The sequence below is a fragment of the Pseudoliparis swirei genome, chromosome 24 (genome assembly GCF_029220125.1).
Source record: "Pseudoliparis swirei isolate HS2019 ecotype Mariana Trench chromosome 24, NWPU_hadal_v1, whole genome shotgun sequence".
NCBI classification, from domain to species: Eukaryota; Metazoa; Chordata; class Actinopteri; order Perciformes; family Liparidae; genus Pseudoliparis; species Pseudoliparis swirei.
The window spans coordinates 30213727-30233665 of record NC_079411.1 but is presented as its reverse complement, the minus strand read 5'-3'; the positions used below and the strand labels follow the sequence as shown (position 1 = coordinate 30233665).

The 19939-nt window shown below is 48.5% G+C and overlaps 1 protein-coding gene across 2 annotated transcripts in view; it reads right to left on the bottom strand.

The window, feature by feature from the left end:
* ctnna2 (catenin (cadherin-associated protein), alpha 2) overlaps positions 1–19939 on the bottom strand; it is a 161490-nt gene that overhangs the window by 64092 nt on the left and 77459 nt on the right. For both annotated transcript variants that reach the window (XM_056410226.1, XM_056410225.1), the window contains 2 exons: positions 16999–17079; positions 16678–16830 (listed from right to left, as the gene is read on the bottom strand). In XM_056410226.1, the coding sequence (XP_056266201.1) occupies positions 16678–16830; positions 16999–17079 (234 nt within the window). The remainder of the gene's footprint in view (positions 1–16677; positions 16831–16998; positions 17080–19939) is intronic.

Below are 19939 nucleotides of genomic sequence, written 5' to 3'. Positions count from 1 at the left end.
GTCAGAGTCAAAAAAACAAAGAGTCAAAGAGTCCTTGTCTGTCGATGTACTGATGCCCCAAGAGGAGGAGACTAACTGTGATTGGACCAGCTGCTCCTTGACATCTGGCTGGAGGGGCTGTGTGAGGGGGGGGGCACCTCTCTCATACAGCCGATGACTCATCAGAAGTGGAGCAGCACCGTGGACATGAGGCTCTGGACATGAGGCTCTGGACATGAGGCTCTGGACATGAGGACTGGACATGAGGCTCTGGACATGAGGCTCTGGACATGAGGCTCTGGACATGAGGACTGGACATGAGGCTCTGGACATGAGGCTCTGGACATGAGGACTGGACATGAGACTCTAGACATGAGGCTCTGGACATGAGGACTGGACATGAGACTCTAGACATGAGGCTCTGGACATGAGGACTGGACATGAGACTCTAGACATGAGGCTCTGGACATGAGGACTGGACATGAGACTCTAGACATGAGACTCTAGACATAAGGACTGGACATGAGGCTCTGGACATGAGGCTCTGGACATGAGGACTGGACATGATACTCTAGACATGAGGACTGGACATGAGACTCTGGACATGAGGCTCTGGACATGAGACTCTGGACATGAGGACTGGACATGAGACTCTAGACATGAGGACTGGACATGAGGCTCTGGACATGAGGCTCTGGACATGAGGCTCTGGACATGAGACTCTAGACATGAGGACTGGACATGAGACTCTGGACATGAGGCTCTGGACATGAGACTCTGGACATGAGGACTGGACATGAGACTCTGGACATGAGGCTCTGGACATGAGGACTGGACATGAGACTCTGGACATGAGGCTCTGGACATGAGGACTGGACATGAGGCTCTGGACATGAGACTCTAAATATGAGGCTCTGGACATGAGGCTCTGGACATGAGGACTGGACATGAGGCTCTGGACATGAGGCTCTGGACATGAGGCTCTGGACATGAGGACTGGACATGAGACTCTGGACATGAGGCTCTGGACATGAGGCTCTGGACATGAGACTCTAGACATGAGGCTCTGGACATGAGGCTCTGGATATGAGGACTGGAAATGAGACTCTGGACATGAGGCTCTGGACATGATGACTGGACATGAGACTCTGGACATGAGGCTCTGGACATGAGGCTCTAAACATGAGGCTCTGGACATGAGGCTCTGGACATGAGACTCTGGACATGAGGCTCTGGACATGAGACTCTGGACATGAGGCTCTGGACATGAGACTCTAAACATGAGGCTCTGGACATGAGGACTGGACATGAGACTATAGACATGAGGCTCTGGACATGAGGCTCTGGACATGACTCTAAACATGAGGCTCTGGACATGAGGCTCTGGACATGAGACTCTGGACATGAGGCTCTGGACATGAGGCTCTGGACATGAGGCTCTAGACATGAGGCTCTAGACATGAGGCTCTGGACATGAGACTCTGGACATGAGGCTCTGGACATGAGGCTCTGGACATGAGGCTCTGGACATGAGGCTCTAGACATGAGGCTCTGGACATGAGGCTCTAGACATGAGGCTCTGGACATGAGGCTCTAGACATGAGGCTCTGGACATGAGACTCTAGACATGAGGCTCTAGACATGAGGCTCTAGACAAGAGGCTCTAGACAAGAGGCTCTGGACAAGAGGCTCTGGACATGAGGCTCTGGACATGAGGCTCTGGACATGAGGCCTGGACATGAGGCCTGGAGGTTAATATGATGGAGGTCGTGTTAAAGCAGCGTTGAGCTCTTTAAGATGCTCTATGTTGGTATCTTAGAGTTCTGATCGCTCTGGCTCGTCTCTCCCTGCTTGGAGAAATGTCTCTCGAGGACTAGATTGAGTTATTCTGCTCTATTATGCAGGAGATGCTTGTTGCCATGGTGACAGTGAAGCAGGGTAATTTATTACTGGCCAAACAAAGAGCAACATTAAACATAATTTGCAATTCTGGAGGACAGACAGGTCCCCGAACGCTAACAGAGCAGTCAGAACTCCGAGTCCTCCCTCCACTCAGAGCAGTCTCATGGTCTGCAGTCGATCCATAAACATAAACATGACCCTTCACCTTGAGCGTCTCTCTTTGCTCCTCTATCGGAGTAAAACTGTCCAGCAGTAAACACACGAGTAATATCCTGAGATATGAAGATTCAGTTTGTACCTGAACGCAGCACAGGGACACAATGTGTGACACACACACGCACACACACACACACACACGCACACACACACGCACACACAACTGAAGCCCCCCCTCTCTTTTACTGGTAGAATAAAGAGCTGAATGAAGCATATATATATATATATATATAAAAAATAACAGACTGAAAAGTTGAGCTCTAAGATTCTTTACATAATCAATAACTGATTTTTATATTTGATTACCAGACAAACAAGAAAAGCATAAGAGTGCATATTGTTCATGATTGTATTGTTCTTTAAATGTCAACACACACACACACACACTGACAGACACGCAGACTCTCACACACACTCACAGGACACACATACTCAAACAAACACACACACACACTCACACACACACTCACAGGACACACACAGGACACACACACACACTCACAGGACACACACACACACACTGTCTGCAGCGCTTGCCCGTCTATATAATAACTCATCCTAGAGGTCAAACTCAGTAGTGCACCTTTAACATAATGTTATGAATTGTTCAGCAACATTTACTTCAAGGTCGTGGTCTCATCATTTGACCTCAGAGAACATGAACCTCCTGATCAATATCATGAACCTCCTCCTGATCAATAACATGAACCTCCTGATCAATAACATGAACCTCCTCCTGATCAATATCATGAACCTCCTGATCAATAACAAGAACCTCCTCCTGATCAATAACATGAACCTCCTCCTGATCAATAACATGAACCTCCTGATCAATAACATGAACCTCCTGATCAATAACATGAACCTCCTCCTGATCAATATCATGAACCTCCTGATCAATAACAAGAACCTCCTCCTGATCAATAACATGAACCTCCTGATCAATAACATGAACCTCCTCCTGATCAATAACATGAACCTCCTGATCAATAAAATGAACCTCCTCCTGATCAATATCATGAACCTCCTCCTGATCAATAACATGAACCTCCTGATCAATAACATGAACCTCCTCCTGATCAATAACAAGAACCTCCTCCTGATCAATAACATGAACCTCCTCCTGATCAATAACATGAACATCCTGATCAATAAAATGAACCTCCTCCTGATCAATAACATGAACCTCCTGATCAATATCATTAACCTCCTCCTGATCAATAACATGAACCTCCTGATCAATATGTTGGCTTCATTGCATCTCACATGTAATTCTGCAGCTCTGTTCTGCCTCAGAGCCTTTGAGCCTCACGAGAGACAGAGAGACGTCAGAGGGACGAGTGATGACATCACCAGAGATACAACACCATCAGGATGACATCACCAGAGATACACCACCATCAGGATGACATCACCAGAGATACACCACCATCAGGATGACATCACCAGAGATACACCACCATCAGGATGACATCACCAGAGATACACCACCATCAGGATGACATCACCAGAGATACACCACAGTCAGGATGACATCACCAGAGATACACCACCATCAGGATGACATCACCAGAGATACACCACCATCAGGATGACATCACCAGAGATACACCACCATCAGGATGACATCACCAGAGATACACCACCATCAGGATGACATCACCAGAGATATACCACCATCAGGATGACATCACCAGAGATATACCACCATCAGGATGACATCACCAGAGATACACCACCATCAGGATGACATCACCAGAGATACACCACAGTCAGGATGACATCACCAGAGATACACCACCATCAGGATGACATCACCAGAGATACACCACCATCAGGATGACATCACCAGAGATACACCACCATCAGGATGACATCACCAGAGATACACCACAGTCAGGATGACATCACCAGAGATACACCACCATCAGGATGACATCACCAGAGATACACCACCATCAGGATGACATCACCAGAGATACACCACCATCAGGATGACATCACCAGAGATACACCACCATCAGGATGACATCACCAGAGATACACCACCATCAGGATGACATCACCAGAGATACACCACAGTCAGGATGACATCACCAGAGATACACCACCATCAGGATGACATCACCAGAGATACACCACCATCAGGATGACATCACCAGAGATACACCACCATCAGGATGACATCACCAGAGATACACCACCATCAGGATGACATCACCAGAGATACACCACAGTCAGGATGACATCACCAGAGATACACCACCATCAGGATGACATCACCAGAGATACACCACAGTCAGGATGACATCACCAGAGATACACCACCATCAGGATGACATCACCAGAGATACACCACCATCAGGATGACATCACCAGAGATACACCACCATCAGGATGACATCACCAGAGATACACCACCATCAGGATGACATCACCAGAGATACACCACCATCAGGATGACATCACCAGAGATACACCACCATCAGGATGACATCACCAGAGATACACCACAGTCAGGATGACATCACCAGAGATACACCACCATCAGGATGACATCACCAGAGATACACCACCATCAGGATGACATCACCAGAGATACACCACCATCAGGATGACATCACCAGAGATACACCACCATCAGGATGACATCACCAGAGATACACCACCATCAGGATGACATCACCAGAGATACACCACCATCAGGATGACATCACCAGAGATACACCACCATCAGGATGACATCACCAGAGATACACCACCATCAGGATGACATCACCAGAGATACCACACAGTCAGGATGACATCACCAGAGATACACCACCATCAGGATGACATCACCAGAGATACACCACCATCAGGATGACATCACCAGAGATACACCACCATCAGGATGACATCACCAGAGATACACCACCATCAGGATGACATCACCAGAGATACACCACCATCAGGATGACATCACCAGAGATACACCACCATCAGGATGACATCACCAGAGATACACCACCATCAGGATGACATCACCAGAGATACACCACCATCAGGATGACATCACCAGAGATACACCACCATCAGGATGACATCACCAGAGATACACCACCATCAGGATGACATCACCAGAGATACACCACCATCAGGATGACATCACCAGAGATACACCACCATCAGGATGACATCACCAGAGATACACCACCATCAGGATGACATCACCAGAGATACACCACCATCAGGATGACATCACCAGAGATACACCACCATCAGGATGACATCACCAGAGACACCACATCCATCAGGATGACACCAGAGATACACCACCATCAAGATGACATCACAGCAGATACACCACAGTCAGGATGACATCACCAGAGATACACCACCATCAGGATGACATCACCAGAGATACACCACAGTCAGGATGACATCACCAGAGATACACCACCATCAGGATGACATCACCAGAGATACACCACCATCAGGATGACATCACCAGAGATACACCACCATCAGGATGACATCACCAGAGATACACCACCATCAGGATGACATCACCAGAGATACACCACCATCAGGATGACATCACCAGAGATACACCACCATCAGGATGACATCACCAGAGATACACCACCATCAGGATGACATCACCAGAGATACACCACCATCAGGATGACATCACCAGAGATACACCACCATCAGGATGACATCACCAGAGATACACCACCATCAGGATGACATCACCAGAGATACACCACCATCAGGATGACATCACCAGAGATACACCACCATCAGGATGACATCACCAGAGATACACCACCATCAGGATGACATCACCAGAGATACACCATCAGGATGACATCACCAGAGATACACCACCATCAGGATGACATCACCAGAGATACACCACAGTCAGGATGACATCACCAGAGATACACCACCATCAGGATGACATCACCAGAGATACACCACCATCAGGATGACATCACCAGAGATACACCACCATCAGGATGACATCACCAGAGATACACCACCATCAGGATGACATCACCAGAGATACACCACCATCAGGATGACATCACCAGAGATACACCACCATCAGGATGACATCACCAGAGATACACCACCATCAGGATGACATCACCAGAGATACACCACCATCAGGATGACATCACCAGAGATACACCACCATCAGGATGACATCACCAGAGATACACCACCATCAGGATGACATCACCAGAGATACACCACAGTCAGGATGACATCACCAGAGATACACCACCATCAGGATGACATCACCAGAGATACACCACCATCAGGATGACATCACCAGAGATACACCACCATCAGGATGACATCACCAGAGATACACCACCATCAGGATGACATCACCAGAGATACACCACCATCAGGATGACATCACCAGAGATACACCATCATCAGGATGACATCACCAGAGATACACCACCATCAGGATGACATCACCAGAGATACACCACCATCAGGATGACATCACCAGAGATACACCACCATCAGGATGACATCACCAGAGATACACCACCATCAGGATGACATCACCAGAGATACACCACCATCAGGATGACATCACCAGAGATACACCACCATCAGGATGACATCACCAGAGATACACCACCATCAGGATGACATCACCAGAGATACACCACCATCAGGATGACATCACCAGAGATACACCACCATCAGGATGACATCACCAGAGATACACCACCATCAGGATGACATCACCAGAGATACACCACCATCAGGATGACATCACCAGAGATACACCACCATCAGGATGACATCACCAGAGATACACCACCATCAGGATGACATCACCAGAGATACACCACCATCAGGATGACATCACCAGAGATACACCACCATCAGGATGACATCACCAGAGATATAGTAGTATATAATAGTATATAGTAGTAGTATATAGTAGTATATAGTAGTAAATAGTAGTATATAGTTACTATATACTACTATATACTACTATATTACTACTATATATTACTACTATATACTACTATAAAGTCAAAGTCAAAGTCAGTTTTATTTGTCAATTTTCCATATGTGCAAACATACAGAAGATCGAAATTGCGTTTCTCTTCTGTCCAACATAAAGTGAATTGTGCAGCATATAGACAACATAGAGTGCAAAAATAGTAAGAAACATGTGAACATATAGACAACATAAATTGTGCTAGCAGCATTCAGACATGTGAGTCTGAAAGAGGACGGAGTGGGAGGATGGGGAGAGAGTTCAGCTTCCTGACCGCCTGGTGGATGAAGCTGTTGGACAGCCTGGTGGTGTGAGCCCGGAGGCTCGGTATCCTCCCAGAGGGCAGGAGGCTGAAGAGACCGTGTGAGGGGTGGCAGGGGTCACTCACAATCGAGGTCGCTTTGCGGGTGAGGCGGGTGTTGTATATGTCCTGCATATATTACTACTTCCGGTCTACAGAGGGGGACGCTGGCGAAATTAACGCCGCTCCGTCTGGTCCGTTTTTGTTTTTATTTGTTTGACCTTCTCCCAAATTGACACCCACGCTATTTCTTTTTGTTTTGTTTGTTGTTTTGTTTGCTACCTGTCGCACCTGCTCTCCACTGCCACAAACAGCTGGCTTGTTAGCTAGCTAGCTGTCTCCCGCTAGCTGACGGCTACCCGCGAACCTACCGGCTTCCCCTCGGTCCCAGCGGTTCAGCTCCGACGGCCTGCCTGCCGCGGATGACGTTTGTCATATTTAAAGTAAATAAGTGACCTGAACTTTCAATTCAATTCAAGTTTTTATTGTCACATCCCCTTTTATACAAGTATAATCGGTTCGTGAAAGTCTTATGTGCAAAACACCCGACAGCAGTAGCAGACTAAAAAAAGAATAAGAATGAGAATAAACTATACAATATCCACACACACAAAAAAAGAAGAAAGTATTAACAATATATATATAAAACAATGTAATAGAATATACATCATGGCAATATATATATATAAAACAATGTAATAAAATATACACTTTTTTGAGACTATATATATATATATATGTATATACATACAATATATATATATATAAACAATGTAATAAAATATACACCATGGCCATAGATATTCACAGAATATGTTCTGGTGTGTAGTGTTAATGAGGGTCTCAGTCCTTGTTCAGCAGCCTGATGGCCTGACTGAAGAAGCTGTCCCTCAGTCTGTTTGTGCGGCACTTGATACTGCGGTATCGCCTGCCTGACGGTAGAAGGGTGAACAGTTTGTGGCCGGGGTGGTTATTGTCTTTCAGCATCCGTTTGGCCCTGGCCACGCACCGCTTGGTGTATATGTCCAGGATGGAGGAAGCTCACCTCCAACGATGTACTGTGCCGACCGCACCACCCTCTGTAGTGCCCTACGCCCCAGGGCGGTGCAGTTCCCCTACCAGACGGTGATGCAACCTGTCAGAACACTCTCGATGGTACTGGTGTAGAATGTTCTGAGGATGCGGGGGACCATGTTGAATTTCCTCAGTCGCCTAAGGAAATACAGGCGTTGTTGGGCCCTTTTCACCACGTGAGTGGTGTGCGTGGTCCATGTGAGGTCCTCGGAGATGTGCACGCCGAGGAACTTGAAGTTGCTGACCTCTCTACTGCAACTCCGTCTATGGAGATGGGGTGTGCTCTCCTCCGCTTCCTGTAGTCCACGATCAGCTCCTTGGTCTTCTTGACGTTGAGGACGAGGCTGTTCTCCTGGCACCACTGTACCAGTGATCCAACCTCCTCCCTGTAGGCTGTCTCGTCGTGCCGGTGATCAGCCCCAACACTGTTGTGTCGTCAGCAAACTTGATGATGACGTTGGAGCTGTGCATGGCCGTGCAGTCGTGGGTGTACAGGAGTAGAGGAGGGGCTCAACACGCATCCCTGAGGGGCTCCCGTGTTGAGGGTCAGCGGCTCTGAGGTGGTACCGCCCATCCTCACCACCTGGCGGCGGCCCGACAGGAAGTCCAGTATCCAGCTGCACATGGTAGAGTGCAGGCCTAGACCTCTGAGCTTGGTGTCGAGCTTGGCGGGAACAATAGTGTTGAACGCTGAGCTGTAGTCCACAACCAGCATTCGACACAACAGTTCCTCCCTCCAGGTGGGAAAGGGCGGTGAAGTGCCATGGCAATGCGTCGTCGGTGGATCTGTTTTGACGATATGCAAATTGCCATGGGTCCAGCGTGGCAGGCAACATGGAACAAATGAAGTCCTTGACCAACCTCTCAAGCATTTACTGACAATCGAGGTGAGGGCTACGGGTCTCCAGTCATTCAGGCAGGTTACCTTGGGGTGTTTGGGGACAGGCACAATGGTGGACATCTTGAAGCTCTCAGGAACAACAGCCTGGGACAGGGAGAGGTTGAAGATGTCCGCGAAGACTCCTGCCAACTGGTCTGCACATGCTCTGAGGGCGCGCCCCGGGATGTGGTCGGGACCTGCTTGAAGGCTCTGCGCACGTCAGCCTCTGAGATGATCAGCAGGCTGGTCTCCTCGGCGGCGCTGCCTTCGCGGGCTGCCGCTCACGCCGAACCGAGCAAAGAATGTATTTAGCTCGCCTGGGAGGGAGGTAGAGGAGTTCTCTTCACCGCTGGTTTTCCTCTGAAGTCCGTGATTGTCTGTAGCCCTTCCACACACCTCTCACGTCATGGCTCTTGGGCTTTTCCTCCACCTTGTTCCTGTACTCCCGCTTGGCAGAGCCGATGGTCTTACGAAGGTCGTGCGGGCTCTTTGTATTCCGCCATATTCCCGAGTCAAAGGCGGTGTTAGGCGGGAGTGCAGCGAACATCGCCATTTATCCACGGTTTCTGGTTGGGATAAATCCGAACCGACTTGGTAGGAACAACGTCATCTATGCATTTCTTGATGAACCCGGTGACTGAGGACGCGCACTCACTGACGTTGTTGTCCGACGCGACCCTGAACATATCCCAGTCAGTACGTTCAAAACAGTCCTGTAGCATAGACTCCGATTGGTCCGACCAGCGTTGCACTTCCTTCACAGCGATTGGTTGCTGCTTAAGCCTCTGCCTGTAGGCGGGAGTAGTTGGATGGAGCGGTGGTCCGATTTGCGAACGGTGGGCGGAGGAGGGCTTTGTATCCATCCCGGAAGGAGTGTAGCAGTGGTCGAGAATCCGCTCCCCTCGTGTTGCTTTTATGTGTTGGTAGAACCGGGAGAACTTTCTTCAGGTTCGCTTTGTTGAAGTCCCCGCCACAATGAAAGCAGCCTCGGGTGTGCCGACTCCTGCTCGCTGATCGCCCGTAGAGTTCCTTCAGCGCTATGTCCGTGTTAGCTTGAGGCGGAATGTACACAGCAGTTACGGTGACTGCTGTAAACTCCTGTAGCCAGAATGGTCGACACATGAGCATTAGGTACTCCAGGTCCGGGGAACAGAACGACTTGAGAGTATGTACATGACTTTGGTTGCACCAAGATCTGTTTATCATGAGACATACCCCTCCACGATCTTTACCAGAGAGAGTCTTTGTTCTGTCCGCGGTGGACGGAAAATCCTGCCGCTCGATGGCTGAGTCGGTAACCTCCTCCGACATCCATGTCTCCGTAAGGCAGATGATGCAGTTGTCCTTAGTTTCCCGGTGGAATTGAATACGAGCCTGGAGCTCGCATAGCTTATTGTCCAAAGACTGTACATTTGCCAGTAAAATGGTGGGTAGTGGGGGTCGATTGGCTCGACGTCTCAGCCTAACCAGCACGCCAGCTCGCTTCCCCCTCCGTCGGCGACGCTTATGCGAGATCGCGCCTAAAATGGACGGAGATAGTTCCGCTACTGTTCCTGGCGGGACGTCCGAGTAAGAGTTGAAAAACTCTGGTAGGCGGCGAGCAACTGCCGATCCAATCTCCAGAAGTGTGCATCTGTCGTACGTTAACTGGCTGCTAACGTTTTGTGCAAAAATAGTCGCAATAAGAAGAATAAATAACAAAAAACTACTACAAAATCCGGGAGCTCGCAACACAGCTCGCAACTGTTTGACCTCTCTGTGTTCTTGGCTGGTTGAATTCTTAATTGTGTGGCCAGCCAAGAACACAGAGAAGTCAAACAGTCCAGGTCACTTGTTTACTTTATTTAAGTTGGCATAAATCACAGACATATTAAGGCAAAAGTAAATATGTGTATCAATGTGGTCAATGCCCATGGTCTCTGGACCGATGGTAATCACATATGGGTGTAATGTTTGTATATTCATACATGTATGACCATGTCTGGCCTTTTTGTCCACATTGTGTATGTTTACCTCATGACAACAACACAAACATTTCCTCATTAGTGTGCAGCCCTTTAAAGACGTTTTGAATAGAAACAGCTGACTATGAGTTTGAGAAGCATCACTATTGGAGAGCTCCTTCCTTCAGGTCAACATGCTCCATGGTGGTCGCAGTGTGCTGGTCACCAGTTGATCTGGTGGTTCTCTGCTTCGTGGTGACCAGTGGCCGCAGTGCACGTTATTTAATTGTGCGAACAGAGTAAACCGTGTCGCTTTTGGCCTAGTGGTCAGATCCCCGTCAGTTAACCTTTTCCCTCCCAAAGACATGAGTTTGAATCCCGTAACATCCTTATATATATATTTTTGTTGTTGTTGTTTTTGTACTGCAGAGTTATTCTACGTGACACATGTTTGCACAAAACAGACTCCCAATTGTATGTTGATTAAGTGTTTATTTATTTGACCAAATGTATTTCAAAGGAAGGGCAGTTTGCTAACTTCCTGTTTCAACCATAAACAACCCGCGACGCTTCAAGTTGCTGGACGCTTCCTCTTCTCCATCGTCTCCTCCAGACACCAGAAGGTTTCTCATTCAACTGGAGAACTAAACAATGCGGCATTCGCGAGGACAGCTGCGTGTTCTCCTGCTATGATCAACATCTGCCGTAACTACGACAACAACAGACGCATTGGACCGAAGGTCTCCAGCTAAGGTCTCAGGTTGAAGCGTAACACCGGCCACTTCTCCTGCTCTCCACCTCCTCCCTGGACAACGAGCCGGCCGCCGGCTCCTAACGAGCCAGCCTCTCACCGACCACGTCCACTTCAACCACCCGGCTGCCGTGACTCTACAATACTCCTCCTCACAACTCCTCAAGCTAAACAACGGCTCTGCTGCTCCGCTCATTGCAGCCATCGCAACACTTGGACTCCATCCAGAGCCTCCCGTAGAAAGTGTATTTACTCCCTGATCGCTCCACTCATTCCATCCCCTCCCTCTGGTCCGCACATCGCCTCAACTACTGACGTCCCCACCACAGCAACCTGAACAAGCGCGCTGCCTGGCTCCGCCCACTTTCCAAAGCATCCCAGCATGTCAAAATTCACCCACACCTCAAGGTCGCTCTGTTCAACCCCCGTTCCATCAACAACAACAAGGGCCTCTTCCTCAACAAATTCATCACAGACAATAATCTGGACTTTCTCTGTTTAACTGAAACCTGGCAAACCCCACATGACTACTCATTAAATCAAACCACTCCCCCTGGATATTCATACATTGACAAGCCCCGCCTCCATGGGCGTGGTGGTGGAATAGCCACAATTATGCGAAATGACATCAACACAACTGCAATAACCATCCCGGCTCCATCCTCGTTGGAACACCTTGTTTTTAAGCTGTCTGTCCCAAACCCCTGATGACTGCAGCCATCTATCGACCCCTAAACCGAACCCTGCTTTCCCCTCTGAACTATCTGCATTCCTCACACAACTCGGTGACTTCAACAAACACGTCGACTCTCCTGACTCCACAAGCACCAAAGAACTCCTGGACATCTTCAACGACTTCAACATCACCCAACATGTCGACTTTCACACCCATAAAAAAGGACATTCACTTGACCTGGTCTGCACCTCCGGCATTACCATCTCCAATCTCACCATCTCCGACCAGCTGGCTATCACCCTGGACATTGACATCCCCACCCCCCATGTGAAGCAGAGTGCCACCATTACATTCCGGAACATTAAATCCATCAACCTCCCCTCGCTCTCCTCCTCCTTGTCCTCTGCTCCTCTTCCTCCCCCACTGCCCTGGTCAATTACTATAATCATGCACTCTCCACCTGTCTTGACCTTATCGCCCCCAAATAAACCAAGCTTGTCTCCTTCAACCATTCCGCCCCCTGGTACACTGACCAACTCCGCCTCTTCAAAAACAGGGCCGTCGACAAGAACGACTTTCAATAAAAACTGGACTCACTGTTTCCCTGGATGCCTTCAAACTCCACCAACAACAACACACAGATGCCCTCAACGCCGCTCGCTCCTCTCATGACTCTTCCATCATCCAATCCGGCTCCAACAACCCCAAAATGCTGTTCTCCACCATCAACAAACTCCTCAAACCCATAGACACCATCACCACCTCCTTCACCACCAGCAAATGCAACTCATTTATATCGTTCTTCAACAACAAAATCACCCAAATACACAACCAGCTGGCTGCCTCCTCCACCACCTCCCCCAGCCCTCTACATGACCCTCCCCCACCTTCACTCACTCTCTTCCTTCAGTCCAATCACTCAAACCGACCTCTCCAGCATGAAGACCTCCACCTGCGCCCTCGACCCCATCCCCTCTTCCTTAGTCAAGGCCTGCCTCCCCTCACTCTCCCTTCTCATCACAAACATCATCAACTCCTCACTCTCCTCTGGTCTCATACCCCCCCCCCCCCACTTAAGCTCGCTGCTGTCACCCCTGTGCTGAAAAAACCTAGTCTTGACCCTGACATCCACAACAACTTCCATCCAATCTCCAACCTCCCCTACCTTTCCAAAATCCTTGAAAGACATGTTGCATCTCAATTAAAATCCCACCTCAATCTCCATAATCTCTACGAACCCTTCCAATCCGGCTTCCGCTCCAAACACAGCACTGAAACCGCCCGACTAAAAATCACAAATGACATCCTTCTCTCTGCTGACTCTGGCTTCCTCACCATCCTCATCCTCCTAGACCTCAGTGCCGCCTTTGACACCATCAACCACTCCATCCTCCTCTCACATCTCCATCACTCCGTTGGCATAACTGGCCCCGACCTCTCCTGGTTCACCTCATATCTCTCAGATCGACATCAATTCATTGCCATAAACAACTGTAACTCCTCCACCTCCCCCGTCTCTCACGGTGTCCCTCAAGGGTCCGTGCTCGGTCCCCTCCTCTTCATCATCTACATCCTTCCCCTTGGACAAAGCATCCATCGACATGGTCTCAACTACCACTGCTACGCCGACGACACCCAACTCTACCTCTCATCCAAGACCATCACCTCAGCCACCCACTCCACTCTCACCACCTGTCTAACCCAAATAAAATCATGGATGCAACAGAACTTTCTCAAACTCAACTGCAACAAATCTGAAATACTCATAATTGGCCCTAACTCCCTCACCCGCTCCGCCCAGACAATCTCTCTCAATATCGATGGCTCCATCGTCACCCCCTCCACCAAGGTCCGCAACCTCGGCGTCATCCTTGACCCCACCCTCTCTTTCCTCCCCCATGCCAATCACGTCACCAAAACAGCCTTCTTTCATCTCAGGAACATCGCACGCCTCCGGCCCTCCCTGTCCCCTCCACCATTGAAACCCTCCTCCACGCCCTCATAGCATCAAGACGTGATGCCTGCAGCAGCTCCTCTACGGCTCCCCAACACAATCATCAATAAACCTCAATGTGTCCAGAACTCTGCCGCCCGTCTGCTCACCTCCACCAGACGCCATGAACACATCAGGTCCTCCACCACCTCCACTGGCTCCCGGTCAAGAACAGGATAGACTTCAAGCTTCTACTGATCACCTACAAAGCCCTAAACAACATGGCCCCTCCCTATCTCTCTGACTCCTCCCCCTCCACGCTCCAACCCGTTGCCTCAGGTCCGCCGGCACAAACACTCTGAAGATCATCAGGACCAAGCGCCGGACCTGGGGTGACCGGGCCTTCTCGGCAGCTGCACCCCCCTCTGGAACGCTCTCCCCATCCACATCCGTCAGGCTCCCACCCGACCTTTATTTAAGCCCTCAAAACACACCTCTTCCAACTCGCGTTCACCTGCTGACCCCTGACCCCTGACCCCGATACGACTCATACAGCTTCCCCAGTTTGTTTTCCTTTCTTTACGTTCCTGTTTGTTCGTCTTGTCTGCTTTCTCTTTGTTTGTTCTGTCTGTCTCGTTCCCTGTAAAGCGTCTTTGGGTATTTAGAAAAGCGCTATAGAAGTCCGAATTATTATTATTATTATTATATACTACTATATACTACTATATACCTAACCTCTTCATCACCTCTTTATCACCTCTTCATCACCTCTTCATCACCTCTTCTTCATGAGAGGACGAGCCTCCCCTGTGTTCTCTGCATGAAGGAGCAGGGCGGGGGCACTGCCTTGCTCATGGACACTTCCACATGCAGCTAATGGGGAGAGCGGGGATCGAACCGACACCTCTCCCACTGAGCCGCCCCAAGGTCACATGAGCAGCTCACACACACACACACGCACACACAGACACACACACAGACACACACACAGACACACACACACACACAGACACACACACAGACACACACACACAGACACACACAGACACACACACAGACACACACACACACACAGACACACACACAGACACACACACACACACACAGACACACACAGAGACACACACACAGACACACACACACAGACACACACACAGACACACACACATACACACACACACAGACACACACACACAGAGACACATAGACACACACATAGACACATACATATACACAGACACACACATAGACACATACACATATATAGACATACATACACAGACACACACATATATAGACACATATATAGATATACACACATAGACATATATAGACATATACACATATATACACATATATATACATACACATATAGACATATACACATACACATACATATAGACATATATACATACATATAGACATATATATACATATATACAGACATATACACATATATATATATACACAGACATACACACACACATAGAGACATACACACATACACACATATATACACACAGAGACATATATACACACACACACACACACACACATATACATATACACACATATATACACACACACACACACACACACACACACACACACACTCACATACACATATATATACATTCACACATACACACACATACACACAGACACATCACACATACACACACACACACACTTACACACACACACACACACACACACAGACACACACACACACACACACACACACACACACTTACACACACACACACACACACACACACTCACACACACACACACACACACACACACACACACAGAGACACACTCACACACACACTCACACACACACACACACACACACACTCACACACACACACACACACACACACACACACACACACACACACACACACACACACACACACACTCACACGCACACACTCACACACACACACACACACACACACACCCCCCCCCCCTCAGGAAGGAGGTGATGGCGACTGACCTCCACCAGCTTGTTGGCGTGCTCGCGGAACACCTGGGCGTACTCCTTCACCTCCTTCTCGTTGCCGCTCTTCGCCGCTTCGATGAGGACGAGCAGAGGAACGTTGGTCTCCAGGAAGGAGTCGGAGATGTGGTCCATCACGGCCTTACGCAGCTGCACAGCACAGGGACAGGGTCACAGGGTTAACTCCTCCCACCAGGCCTGTTACCGGGCAGACTGACTGCTCTGTGTTTACGGAGCCGCGGGTCAGAGGACAGTAAGACAGTAGCACACAACAACAACAACAACAACATCGAGGTGTTTGAGAGGACAGCCACTCACCTGTCTGCGCAGGTCTCTGGTCTTCTTGGTCATCTTGTCGATGGCTGAGTTCAGCGGGTCACCTTTCTCCTTCCGGCCCGTCTGCACCAGGAAACAGGAAACAGGAAACAGGAGATGAGTCCTCAGCTGCCATCAGCGTCACGCGTGACATGGAGGCAACACATCGGAGCTCTGACTCAAACTGTTTGCTCTGTTGCCTAGCAACAAGCCTTCCTGTCACTGCCACTTCCCTGTGGGCAGCACTTCCTCTCACAGCCACTTCCCCGTGGGCAGCACTTCCTCTCACAGCCACTTCCCCATGGGCAGCACTTTCTCTCACAGCCACTTCCCCGTGGGCAGCACTTCCTCTCACAGCCACTTCCCCGTGGGCAGCACTTCCTCTCACAGCCACTTCCTTGTGGGCAGCACTTCCTCTCACAGCCACTTCCCCATGGGCAGCACTTCCTCTCACAGCCACTTCCCCGTGGGCAGCACTTCCTCTCACAGCCACTTCCCTGTGGGCAGCACTTCCTCTCACAGCCACTTCCCCGTGGGCAGCACTTCCTCTCACAGCCACTTCCCCGTGGGCAGCACTTCCTCTAACAGCCACTTCCCTGTGGGCAGCGCTTCCTCTCACAGCCACTTCCCTGTGGGCAGCACTTCCTCTCACAGCCACTTGAGATCCTTGAGAAAGTGGTCGCAAATCAGTTGTGCGACTTTCTACATCATAATAGTTTATTTGAGAAATTTCAATCAGGATTTAGAAAACACCACAGCACCGAGACGGCACTGGTGAAAATTACAAATGACCTCTTAATGGCAGCAGATAAAGGACTCCTCTCTGTCCTGGTCTTGTTAGACCTTAGTGCTGCATTCGACACCATTGACCATGACATCCTGTTACAGAGACTGGAGCAGTCGATTGGCATTTCAGGCACGGCACTAATTTGGTTTAAATCCTATTTATCAGATCGATCTCAGTTTGTATTTGTAAACGATGACGCCTCGATAACCACCAACGTTAATCACGGAGTTCCACAAGGTTCTGTGCTTGGACCAATTTTATTTACCTTATACATGCTTCCTTTGGGCAATATTATCAGGAAACACTCCATAAACTTTCATTGTTATGCAGATGATACTCAACTATATTTATCGATAAAACCAGAGGAGAGCAACCAACTCTGTAAAATTCAAGCATGTCTTAAAGACATAAAACATGGATGACCTGCAACTTCTTGATGTTAAACTCAGACAAAACCAAGTAATTTTAATCGGCCCTGAGCACCTCAGAGATCAATTATCTGGTGATGTGGTTTCTGTAGACGGCATTGCCCTGGCATCCAACACCACTGTAAAGAATCTTGGCGTTATCTTGGATCGACTTGTCCTTTAACTCCCACGTAAAGCAAATCTCAAGGACTGCATTCTTTCATCTACGTAATATTTCAAAAATCAGGCACATCTTGTCTCAAAAGATGCAGAAAATTGGTTCACGCGTCGTTACTTGAGACTGGATTACTGCAACTCCTTATTATCAGGCTGCTCTAATAAATCTCTTAGGTCCCTCCAGTTGATCCAGAATGCTGCAGCTCGTGTTCTCACTAAAACTAAGAAAAGAGATCACATCACTCCTGCACTAGCTGCTCTGCACTGGCTCCCAGTAAAATCAAGAATCACTTTTAAAATTCTTCTCTTAACGTACAAAGCCTTGATTGGTGATGCACCATCATATCTTAAGGAGCTTGTAGTACCATATTGCCCCACTAGAGAGCTACGCTCACTAAATGCGGGACTACTTGTAGTTCCTAGAGTCTTAAAAGTAGAATGGGAGCCAGAGCCTTTAGTTATCAAGCTCCTCTTTTATGGAACCAGCTTCCAATTTCAGTCCGGGAGGCAGACACAGTCACCTCGTTTAAGAGTAGACTTAAGACCTTCCTCTTTGACAGAGCTTATAGTTAGGGCTGAATCAGGTTCACCTGGTCCAGCCCCTTGATATGCTGCTATAGGCTTATAGCTGCCGGGGGACGTTTAGGATGCACTGAGCACCTATCTCCTCTTTTTTCTCTCCTTAAGGATGAATTTTCATCTCTCAATCACACGTTACTAACTCTGCTTTCTCCCCGGAGTCCTTGTGACTTCACGTCTCATGGGGTCATCGGACCCTATGAGACGGCATAGATCCTATCTGCTGATGGAGCATCGAGGTCTGGGTCGTGGAATTCCTGCTCCTGACTACGCCACTGTCCTGTTGAGACTCCGCCCACTGTTGAGACTCCGCCCACTCCTCCTCCCCACCGCCATCTGCCTGTTGGATCGTGGAGGTCTCCATCGTGGAATATGCCTACTATGAACTATTCATCCACTCTGTCACATTCATTGAATGTATTTAAACTCTAATCTGTCCTTCTGGTCACATGACATCTATTGTTCTGTCCATCCTGGAGAGGGATCCTCCTCTGTTCTCTCCTGAAGGTTTCTTACCTTTTTTCCCCCCTGAAGGGTTATATGGGAGTTTTTTGTCATGTTGTCATGTTGACATGTTGTCATGTTGTCATGTTGACATGTTGACATGTTGTCATGCTGTCATGTTGACATGTCATGCTGTCATGTTGACATGTTGTCATGTTGTCATGCTGTCATGTTGACATGTTGTCATGTTGTCATGTTGACATGTTGTCATGTTGACATGTTGTCATGTTGACATGTTGACATGTTGTCATGCTGTCATGTTGACATGTCATGCTGTCATGTCGACATGTTGTCATGTTGTCATGTTGTCATGCTGTCATGTTGACATGTTGTCATGTTGTCATGTTGTCATGTTGACATGTTGTCATGTTGACATGCTGTCATGTTGACATGTTGTCATGTTGTCATGCTGTCATGTTGACATGTCATGCTGTCATGTTGACATGTCGTCATGTTGTCATGTTGTCATGTTGACATGTTGTCATGTTGA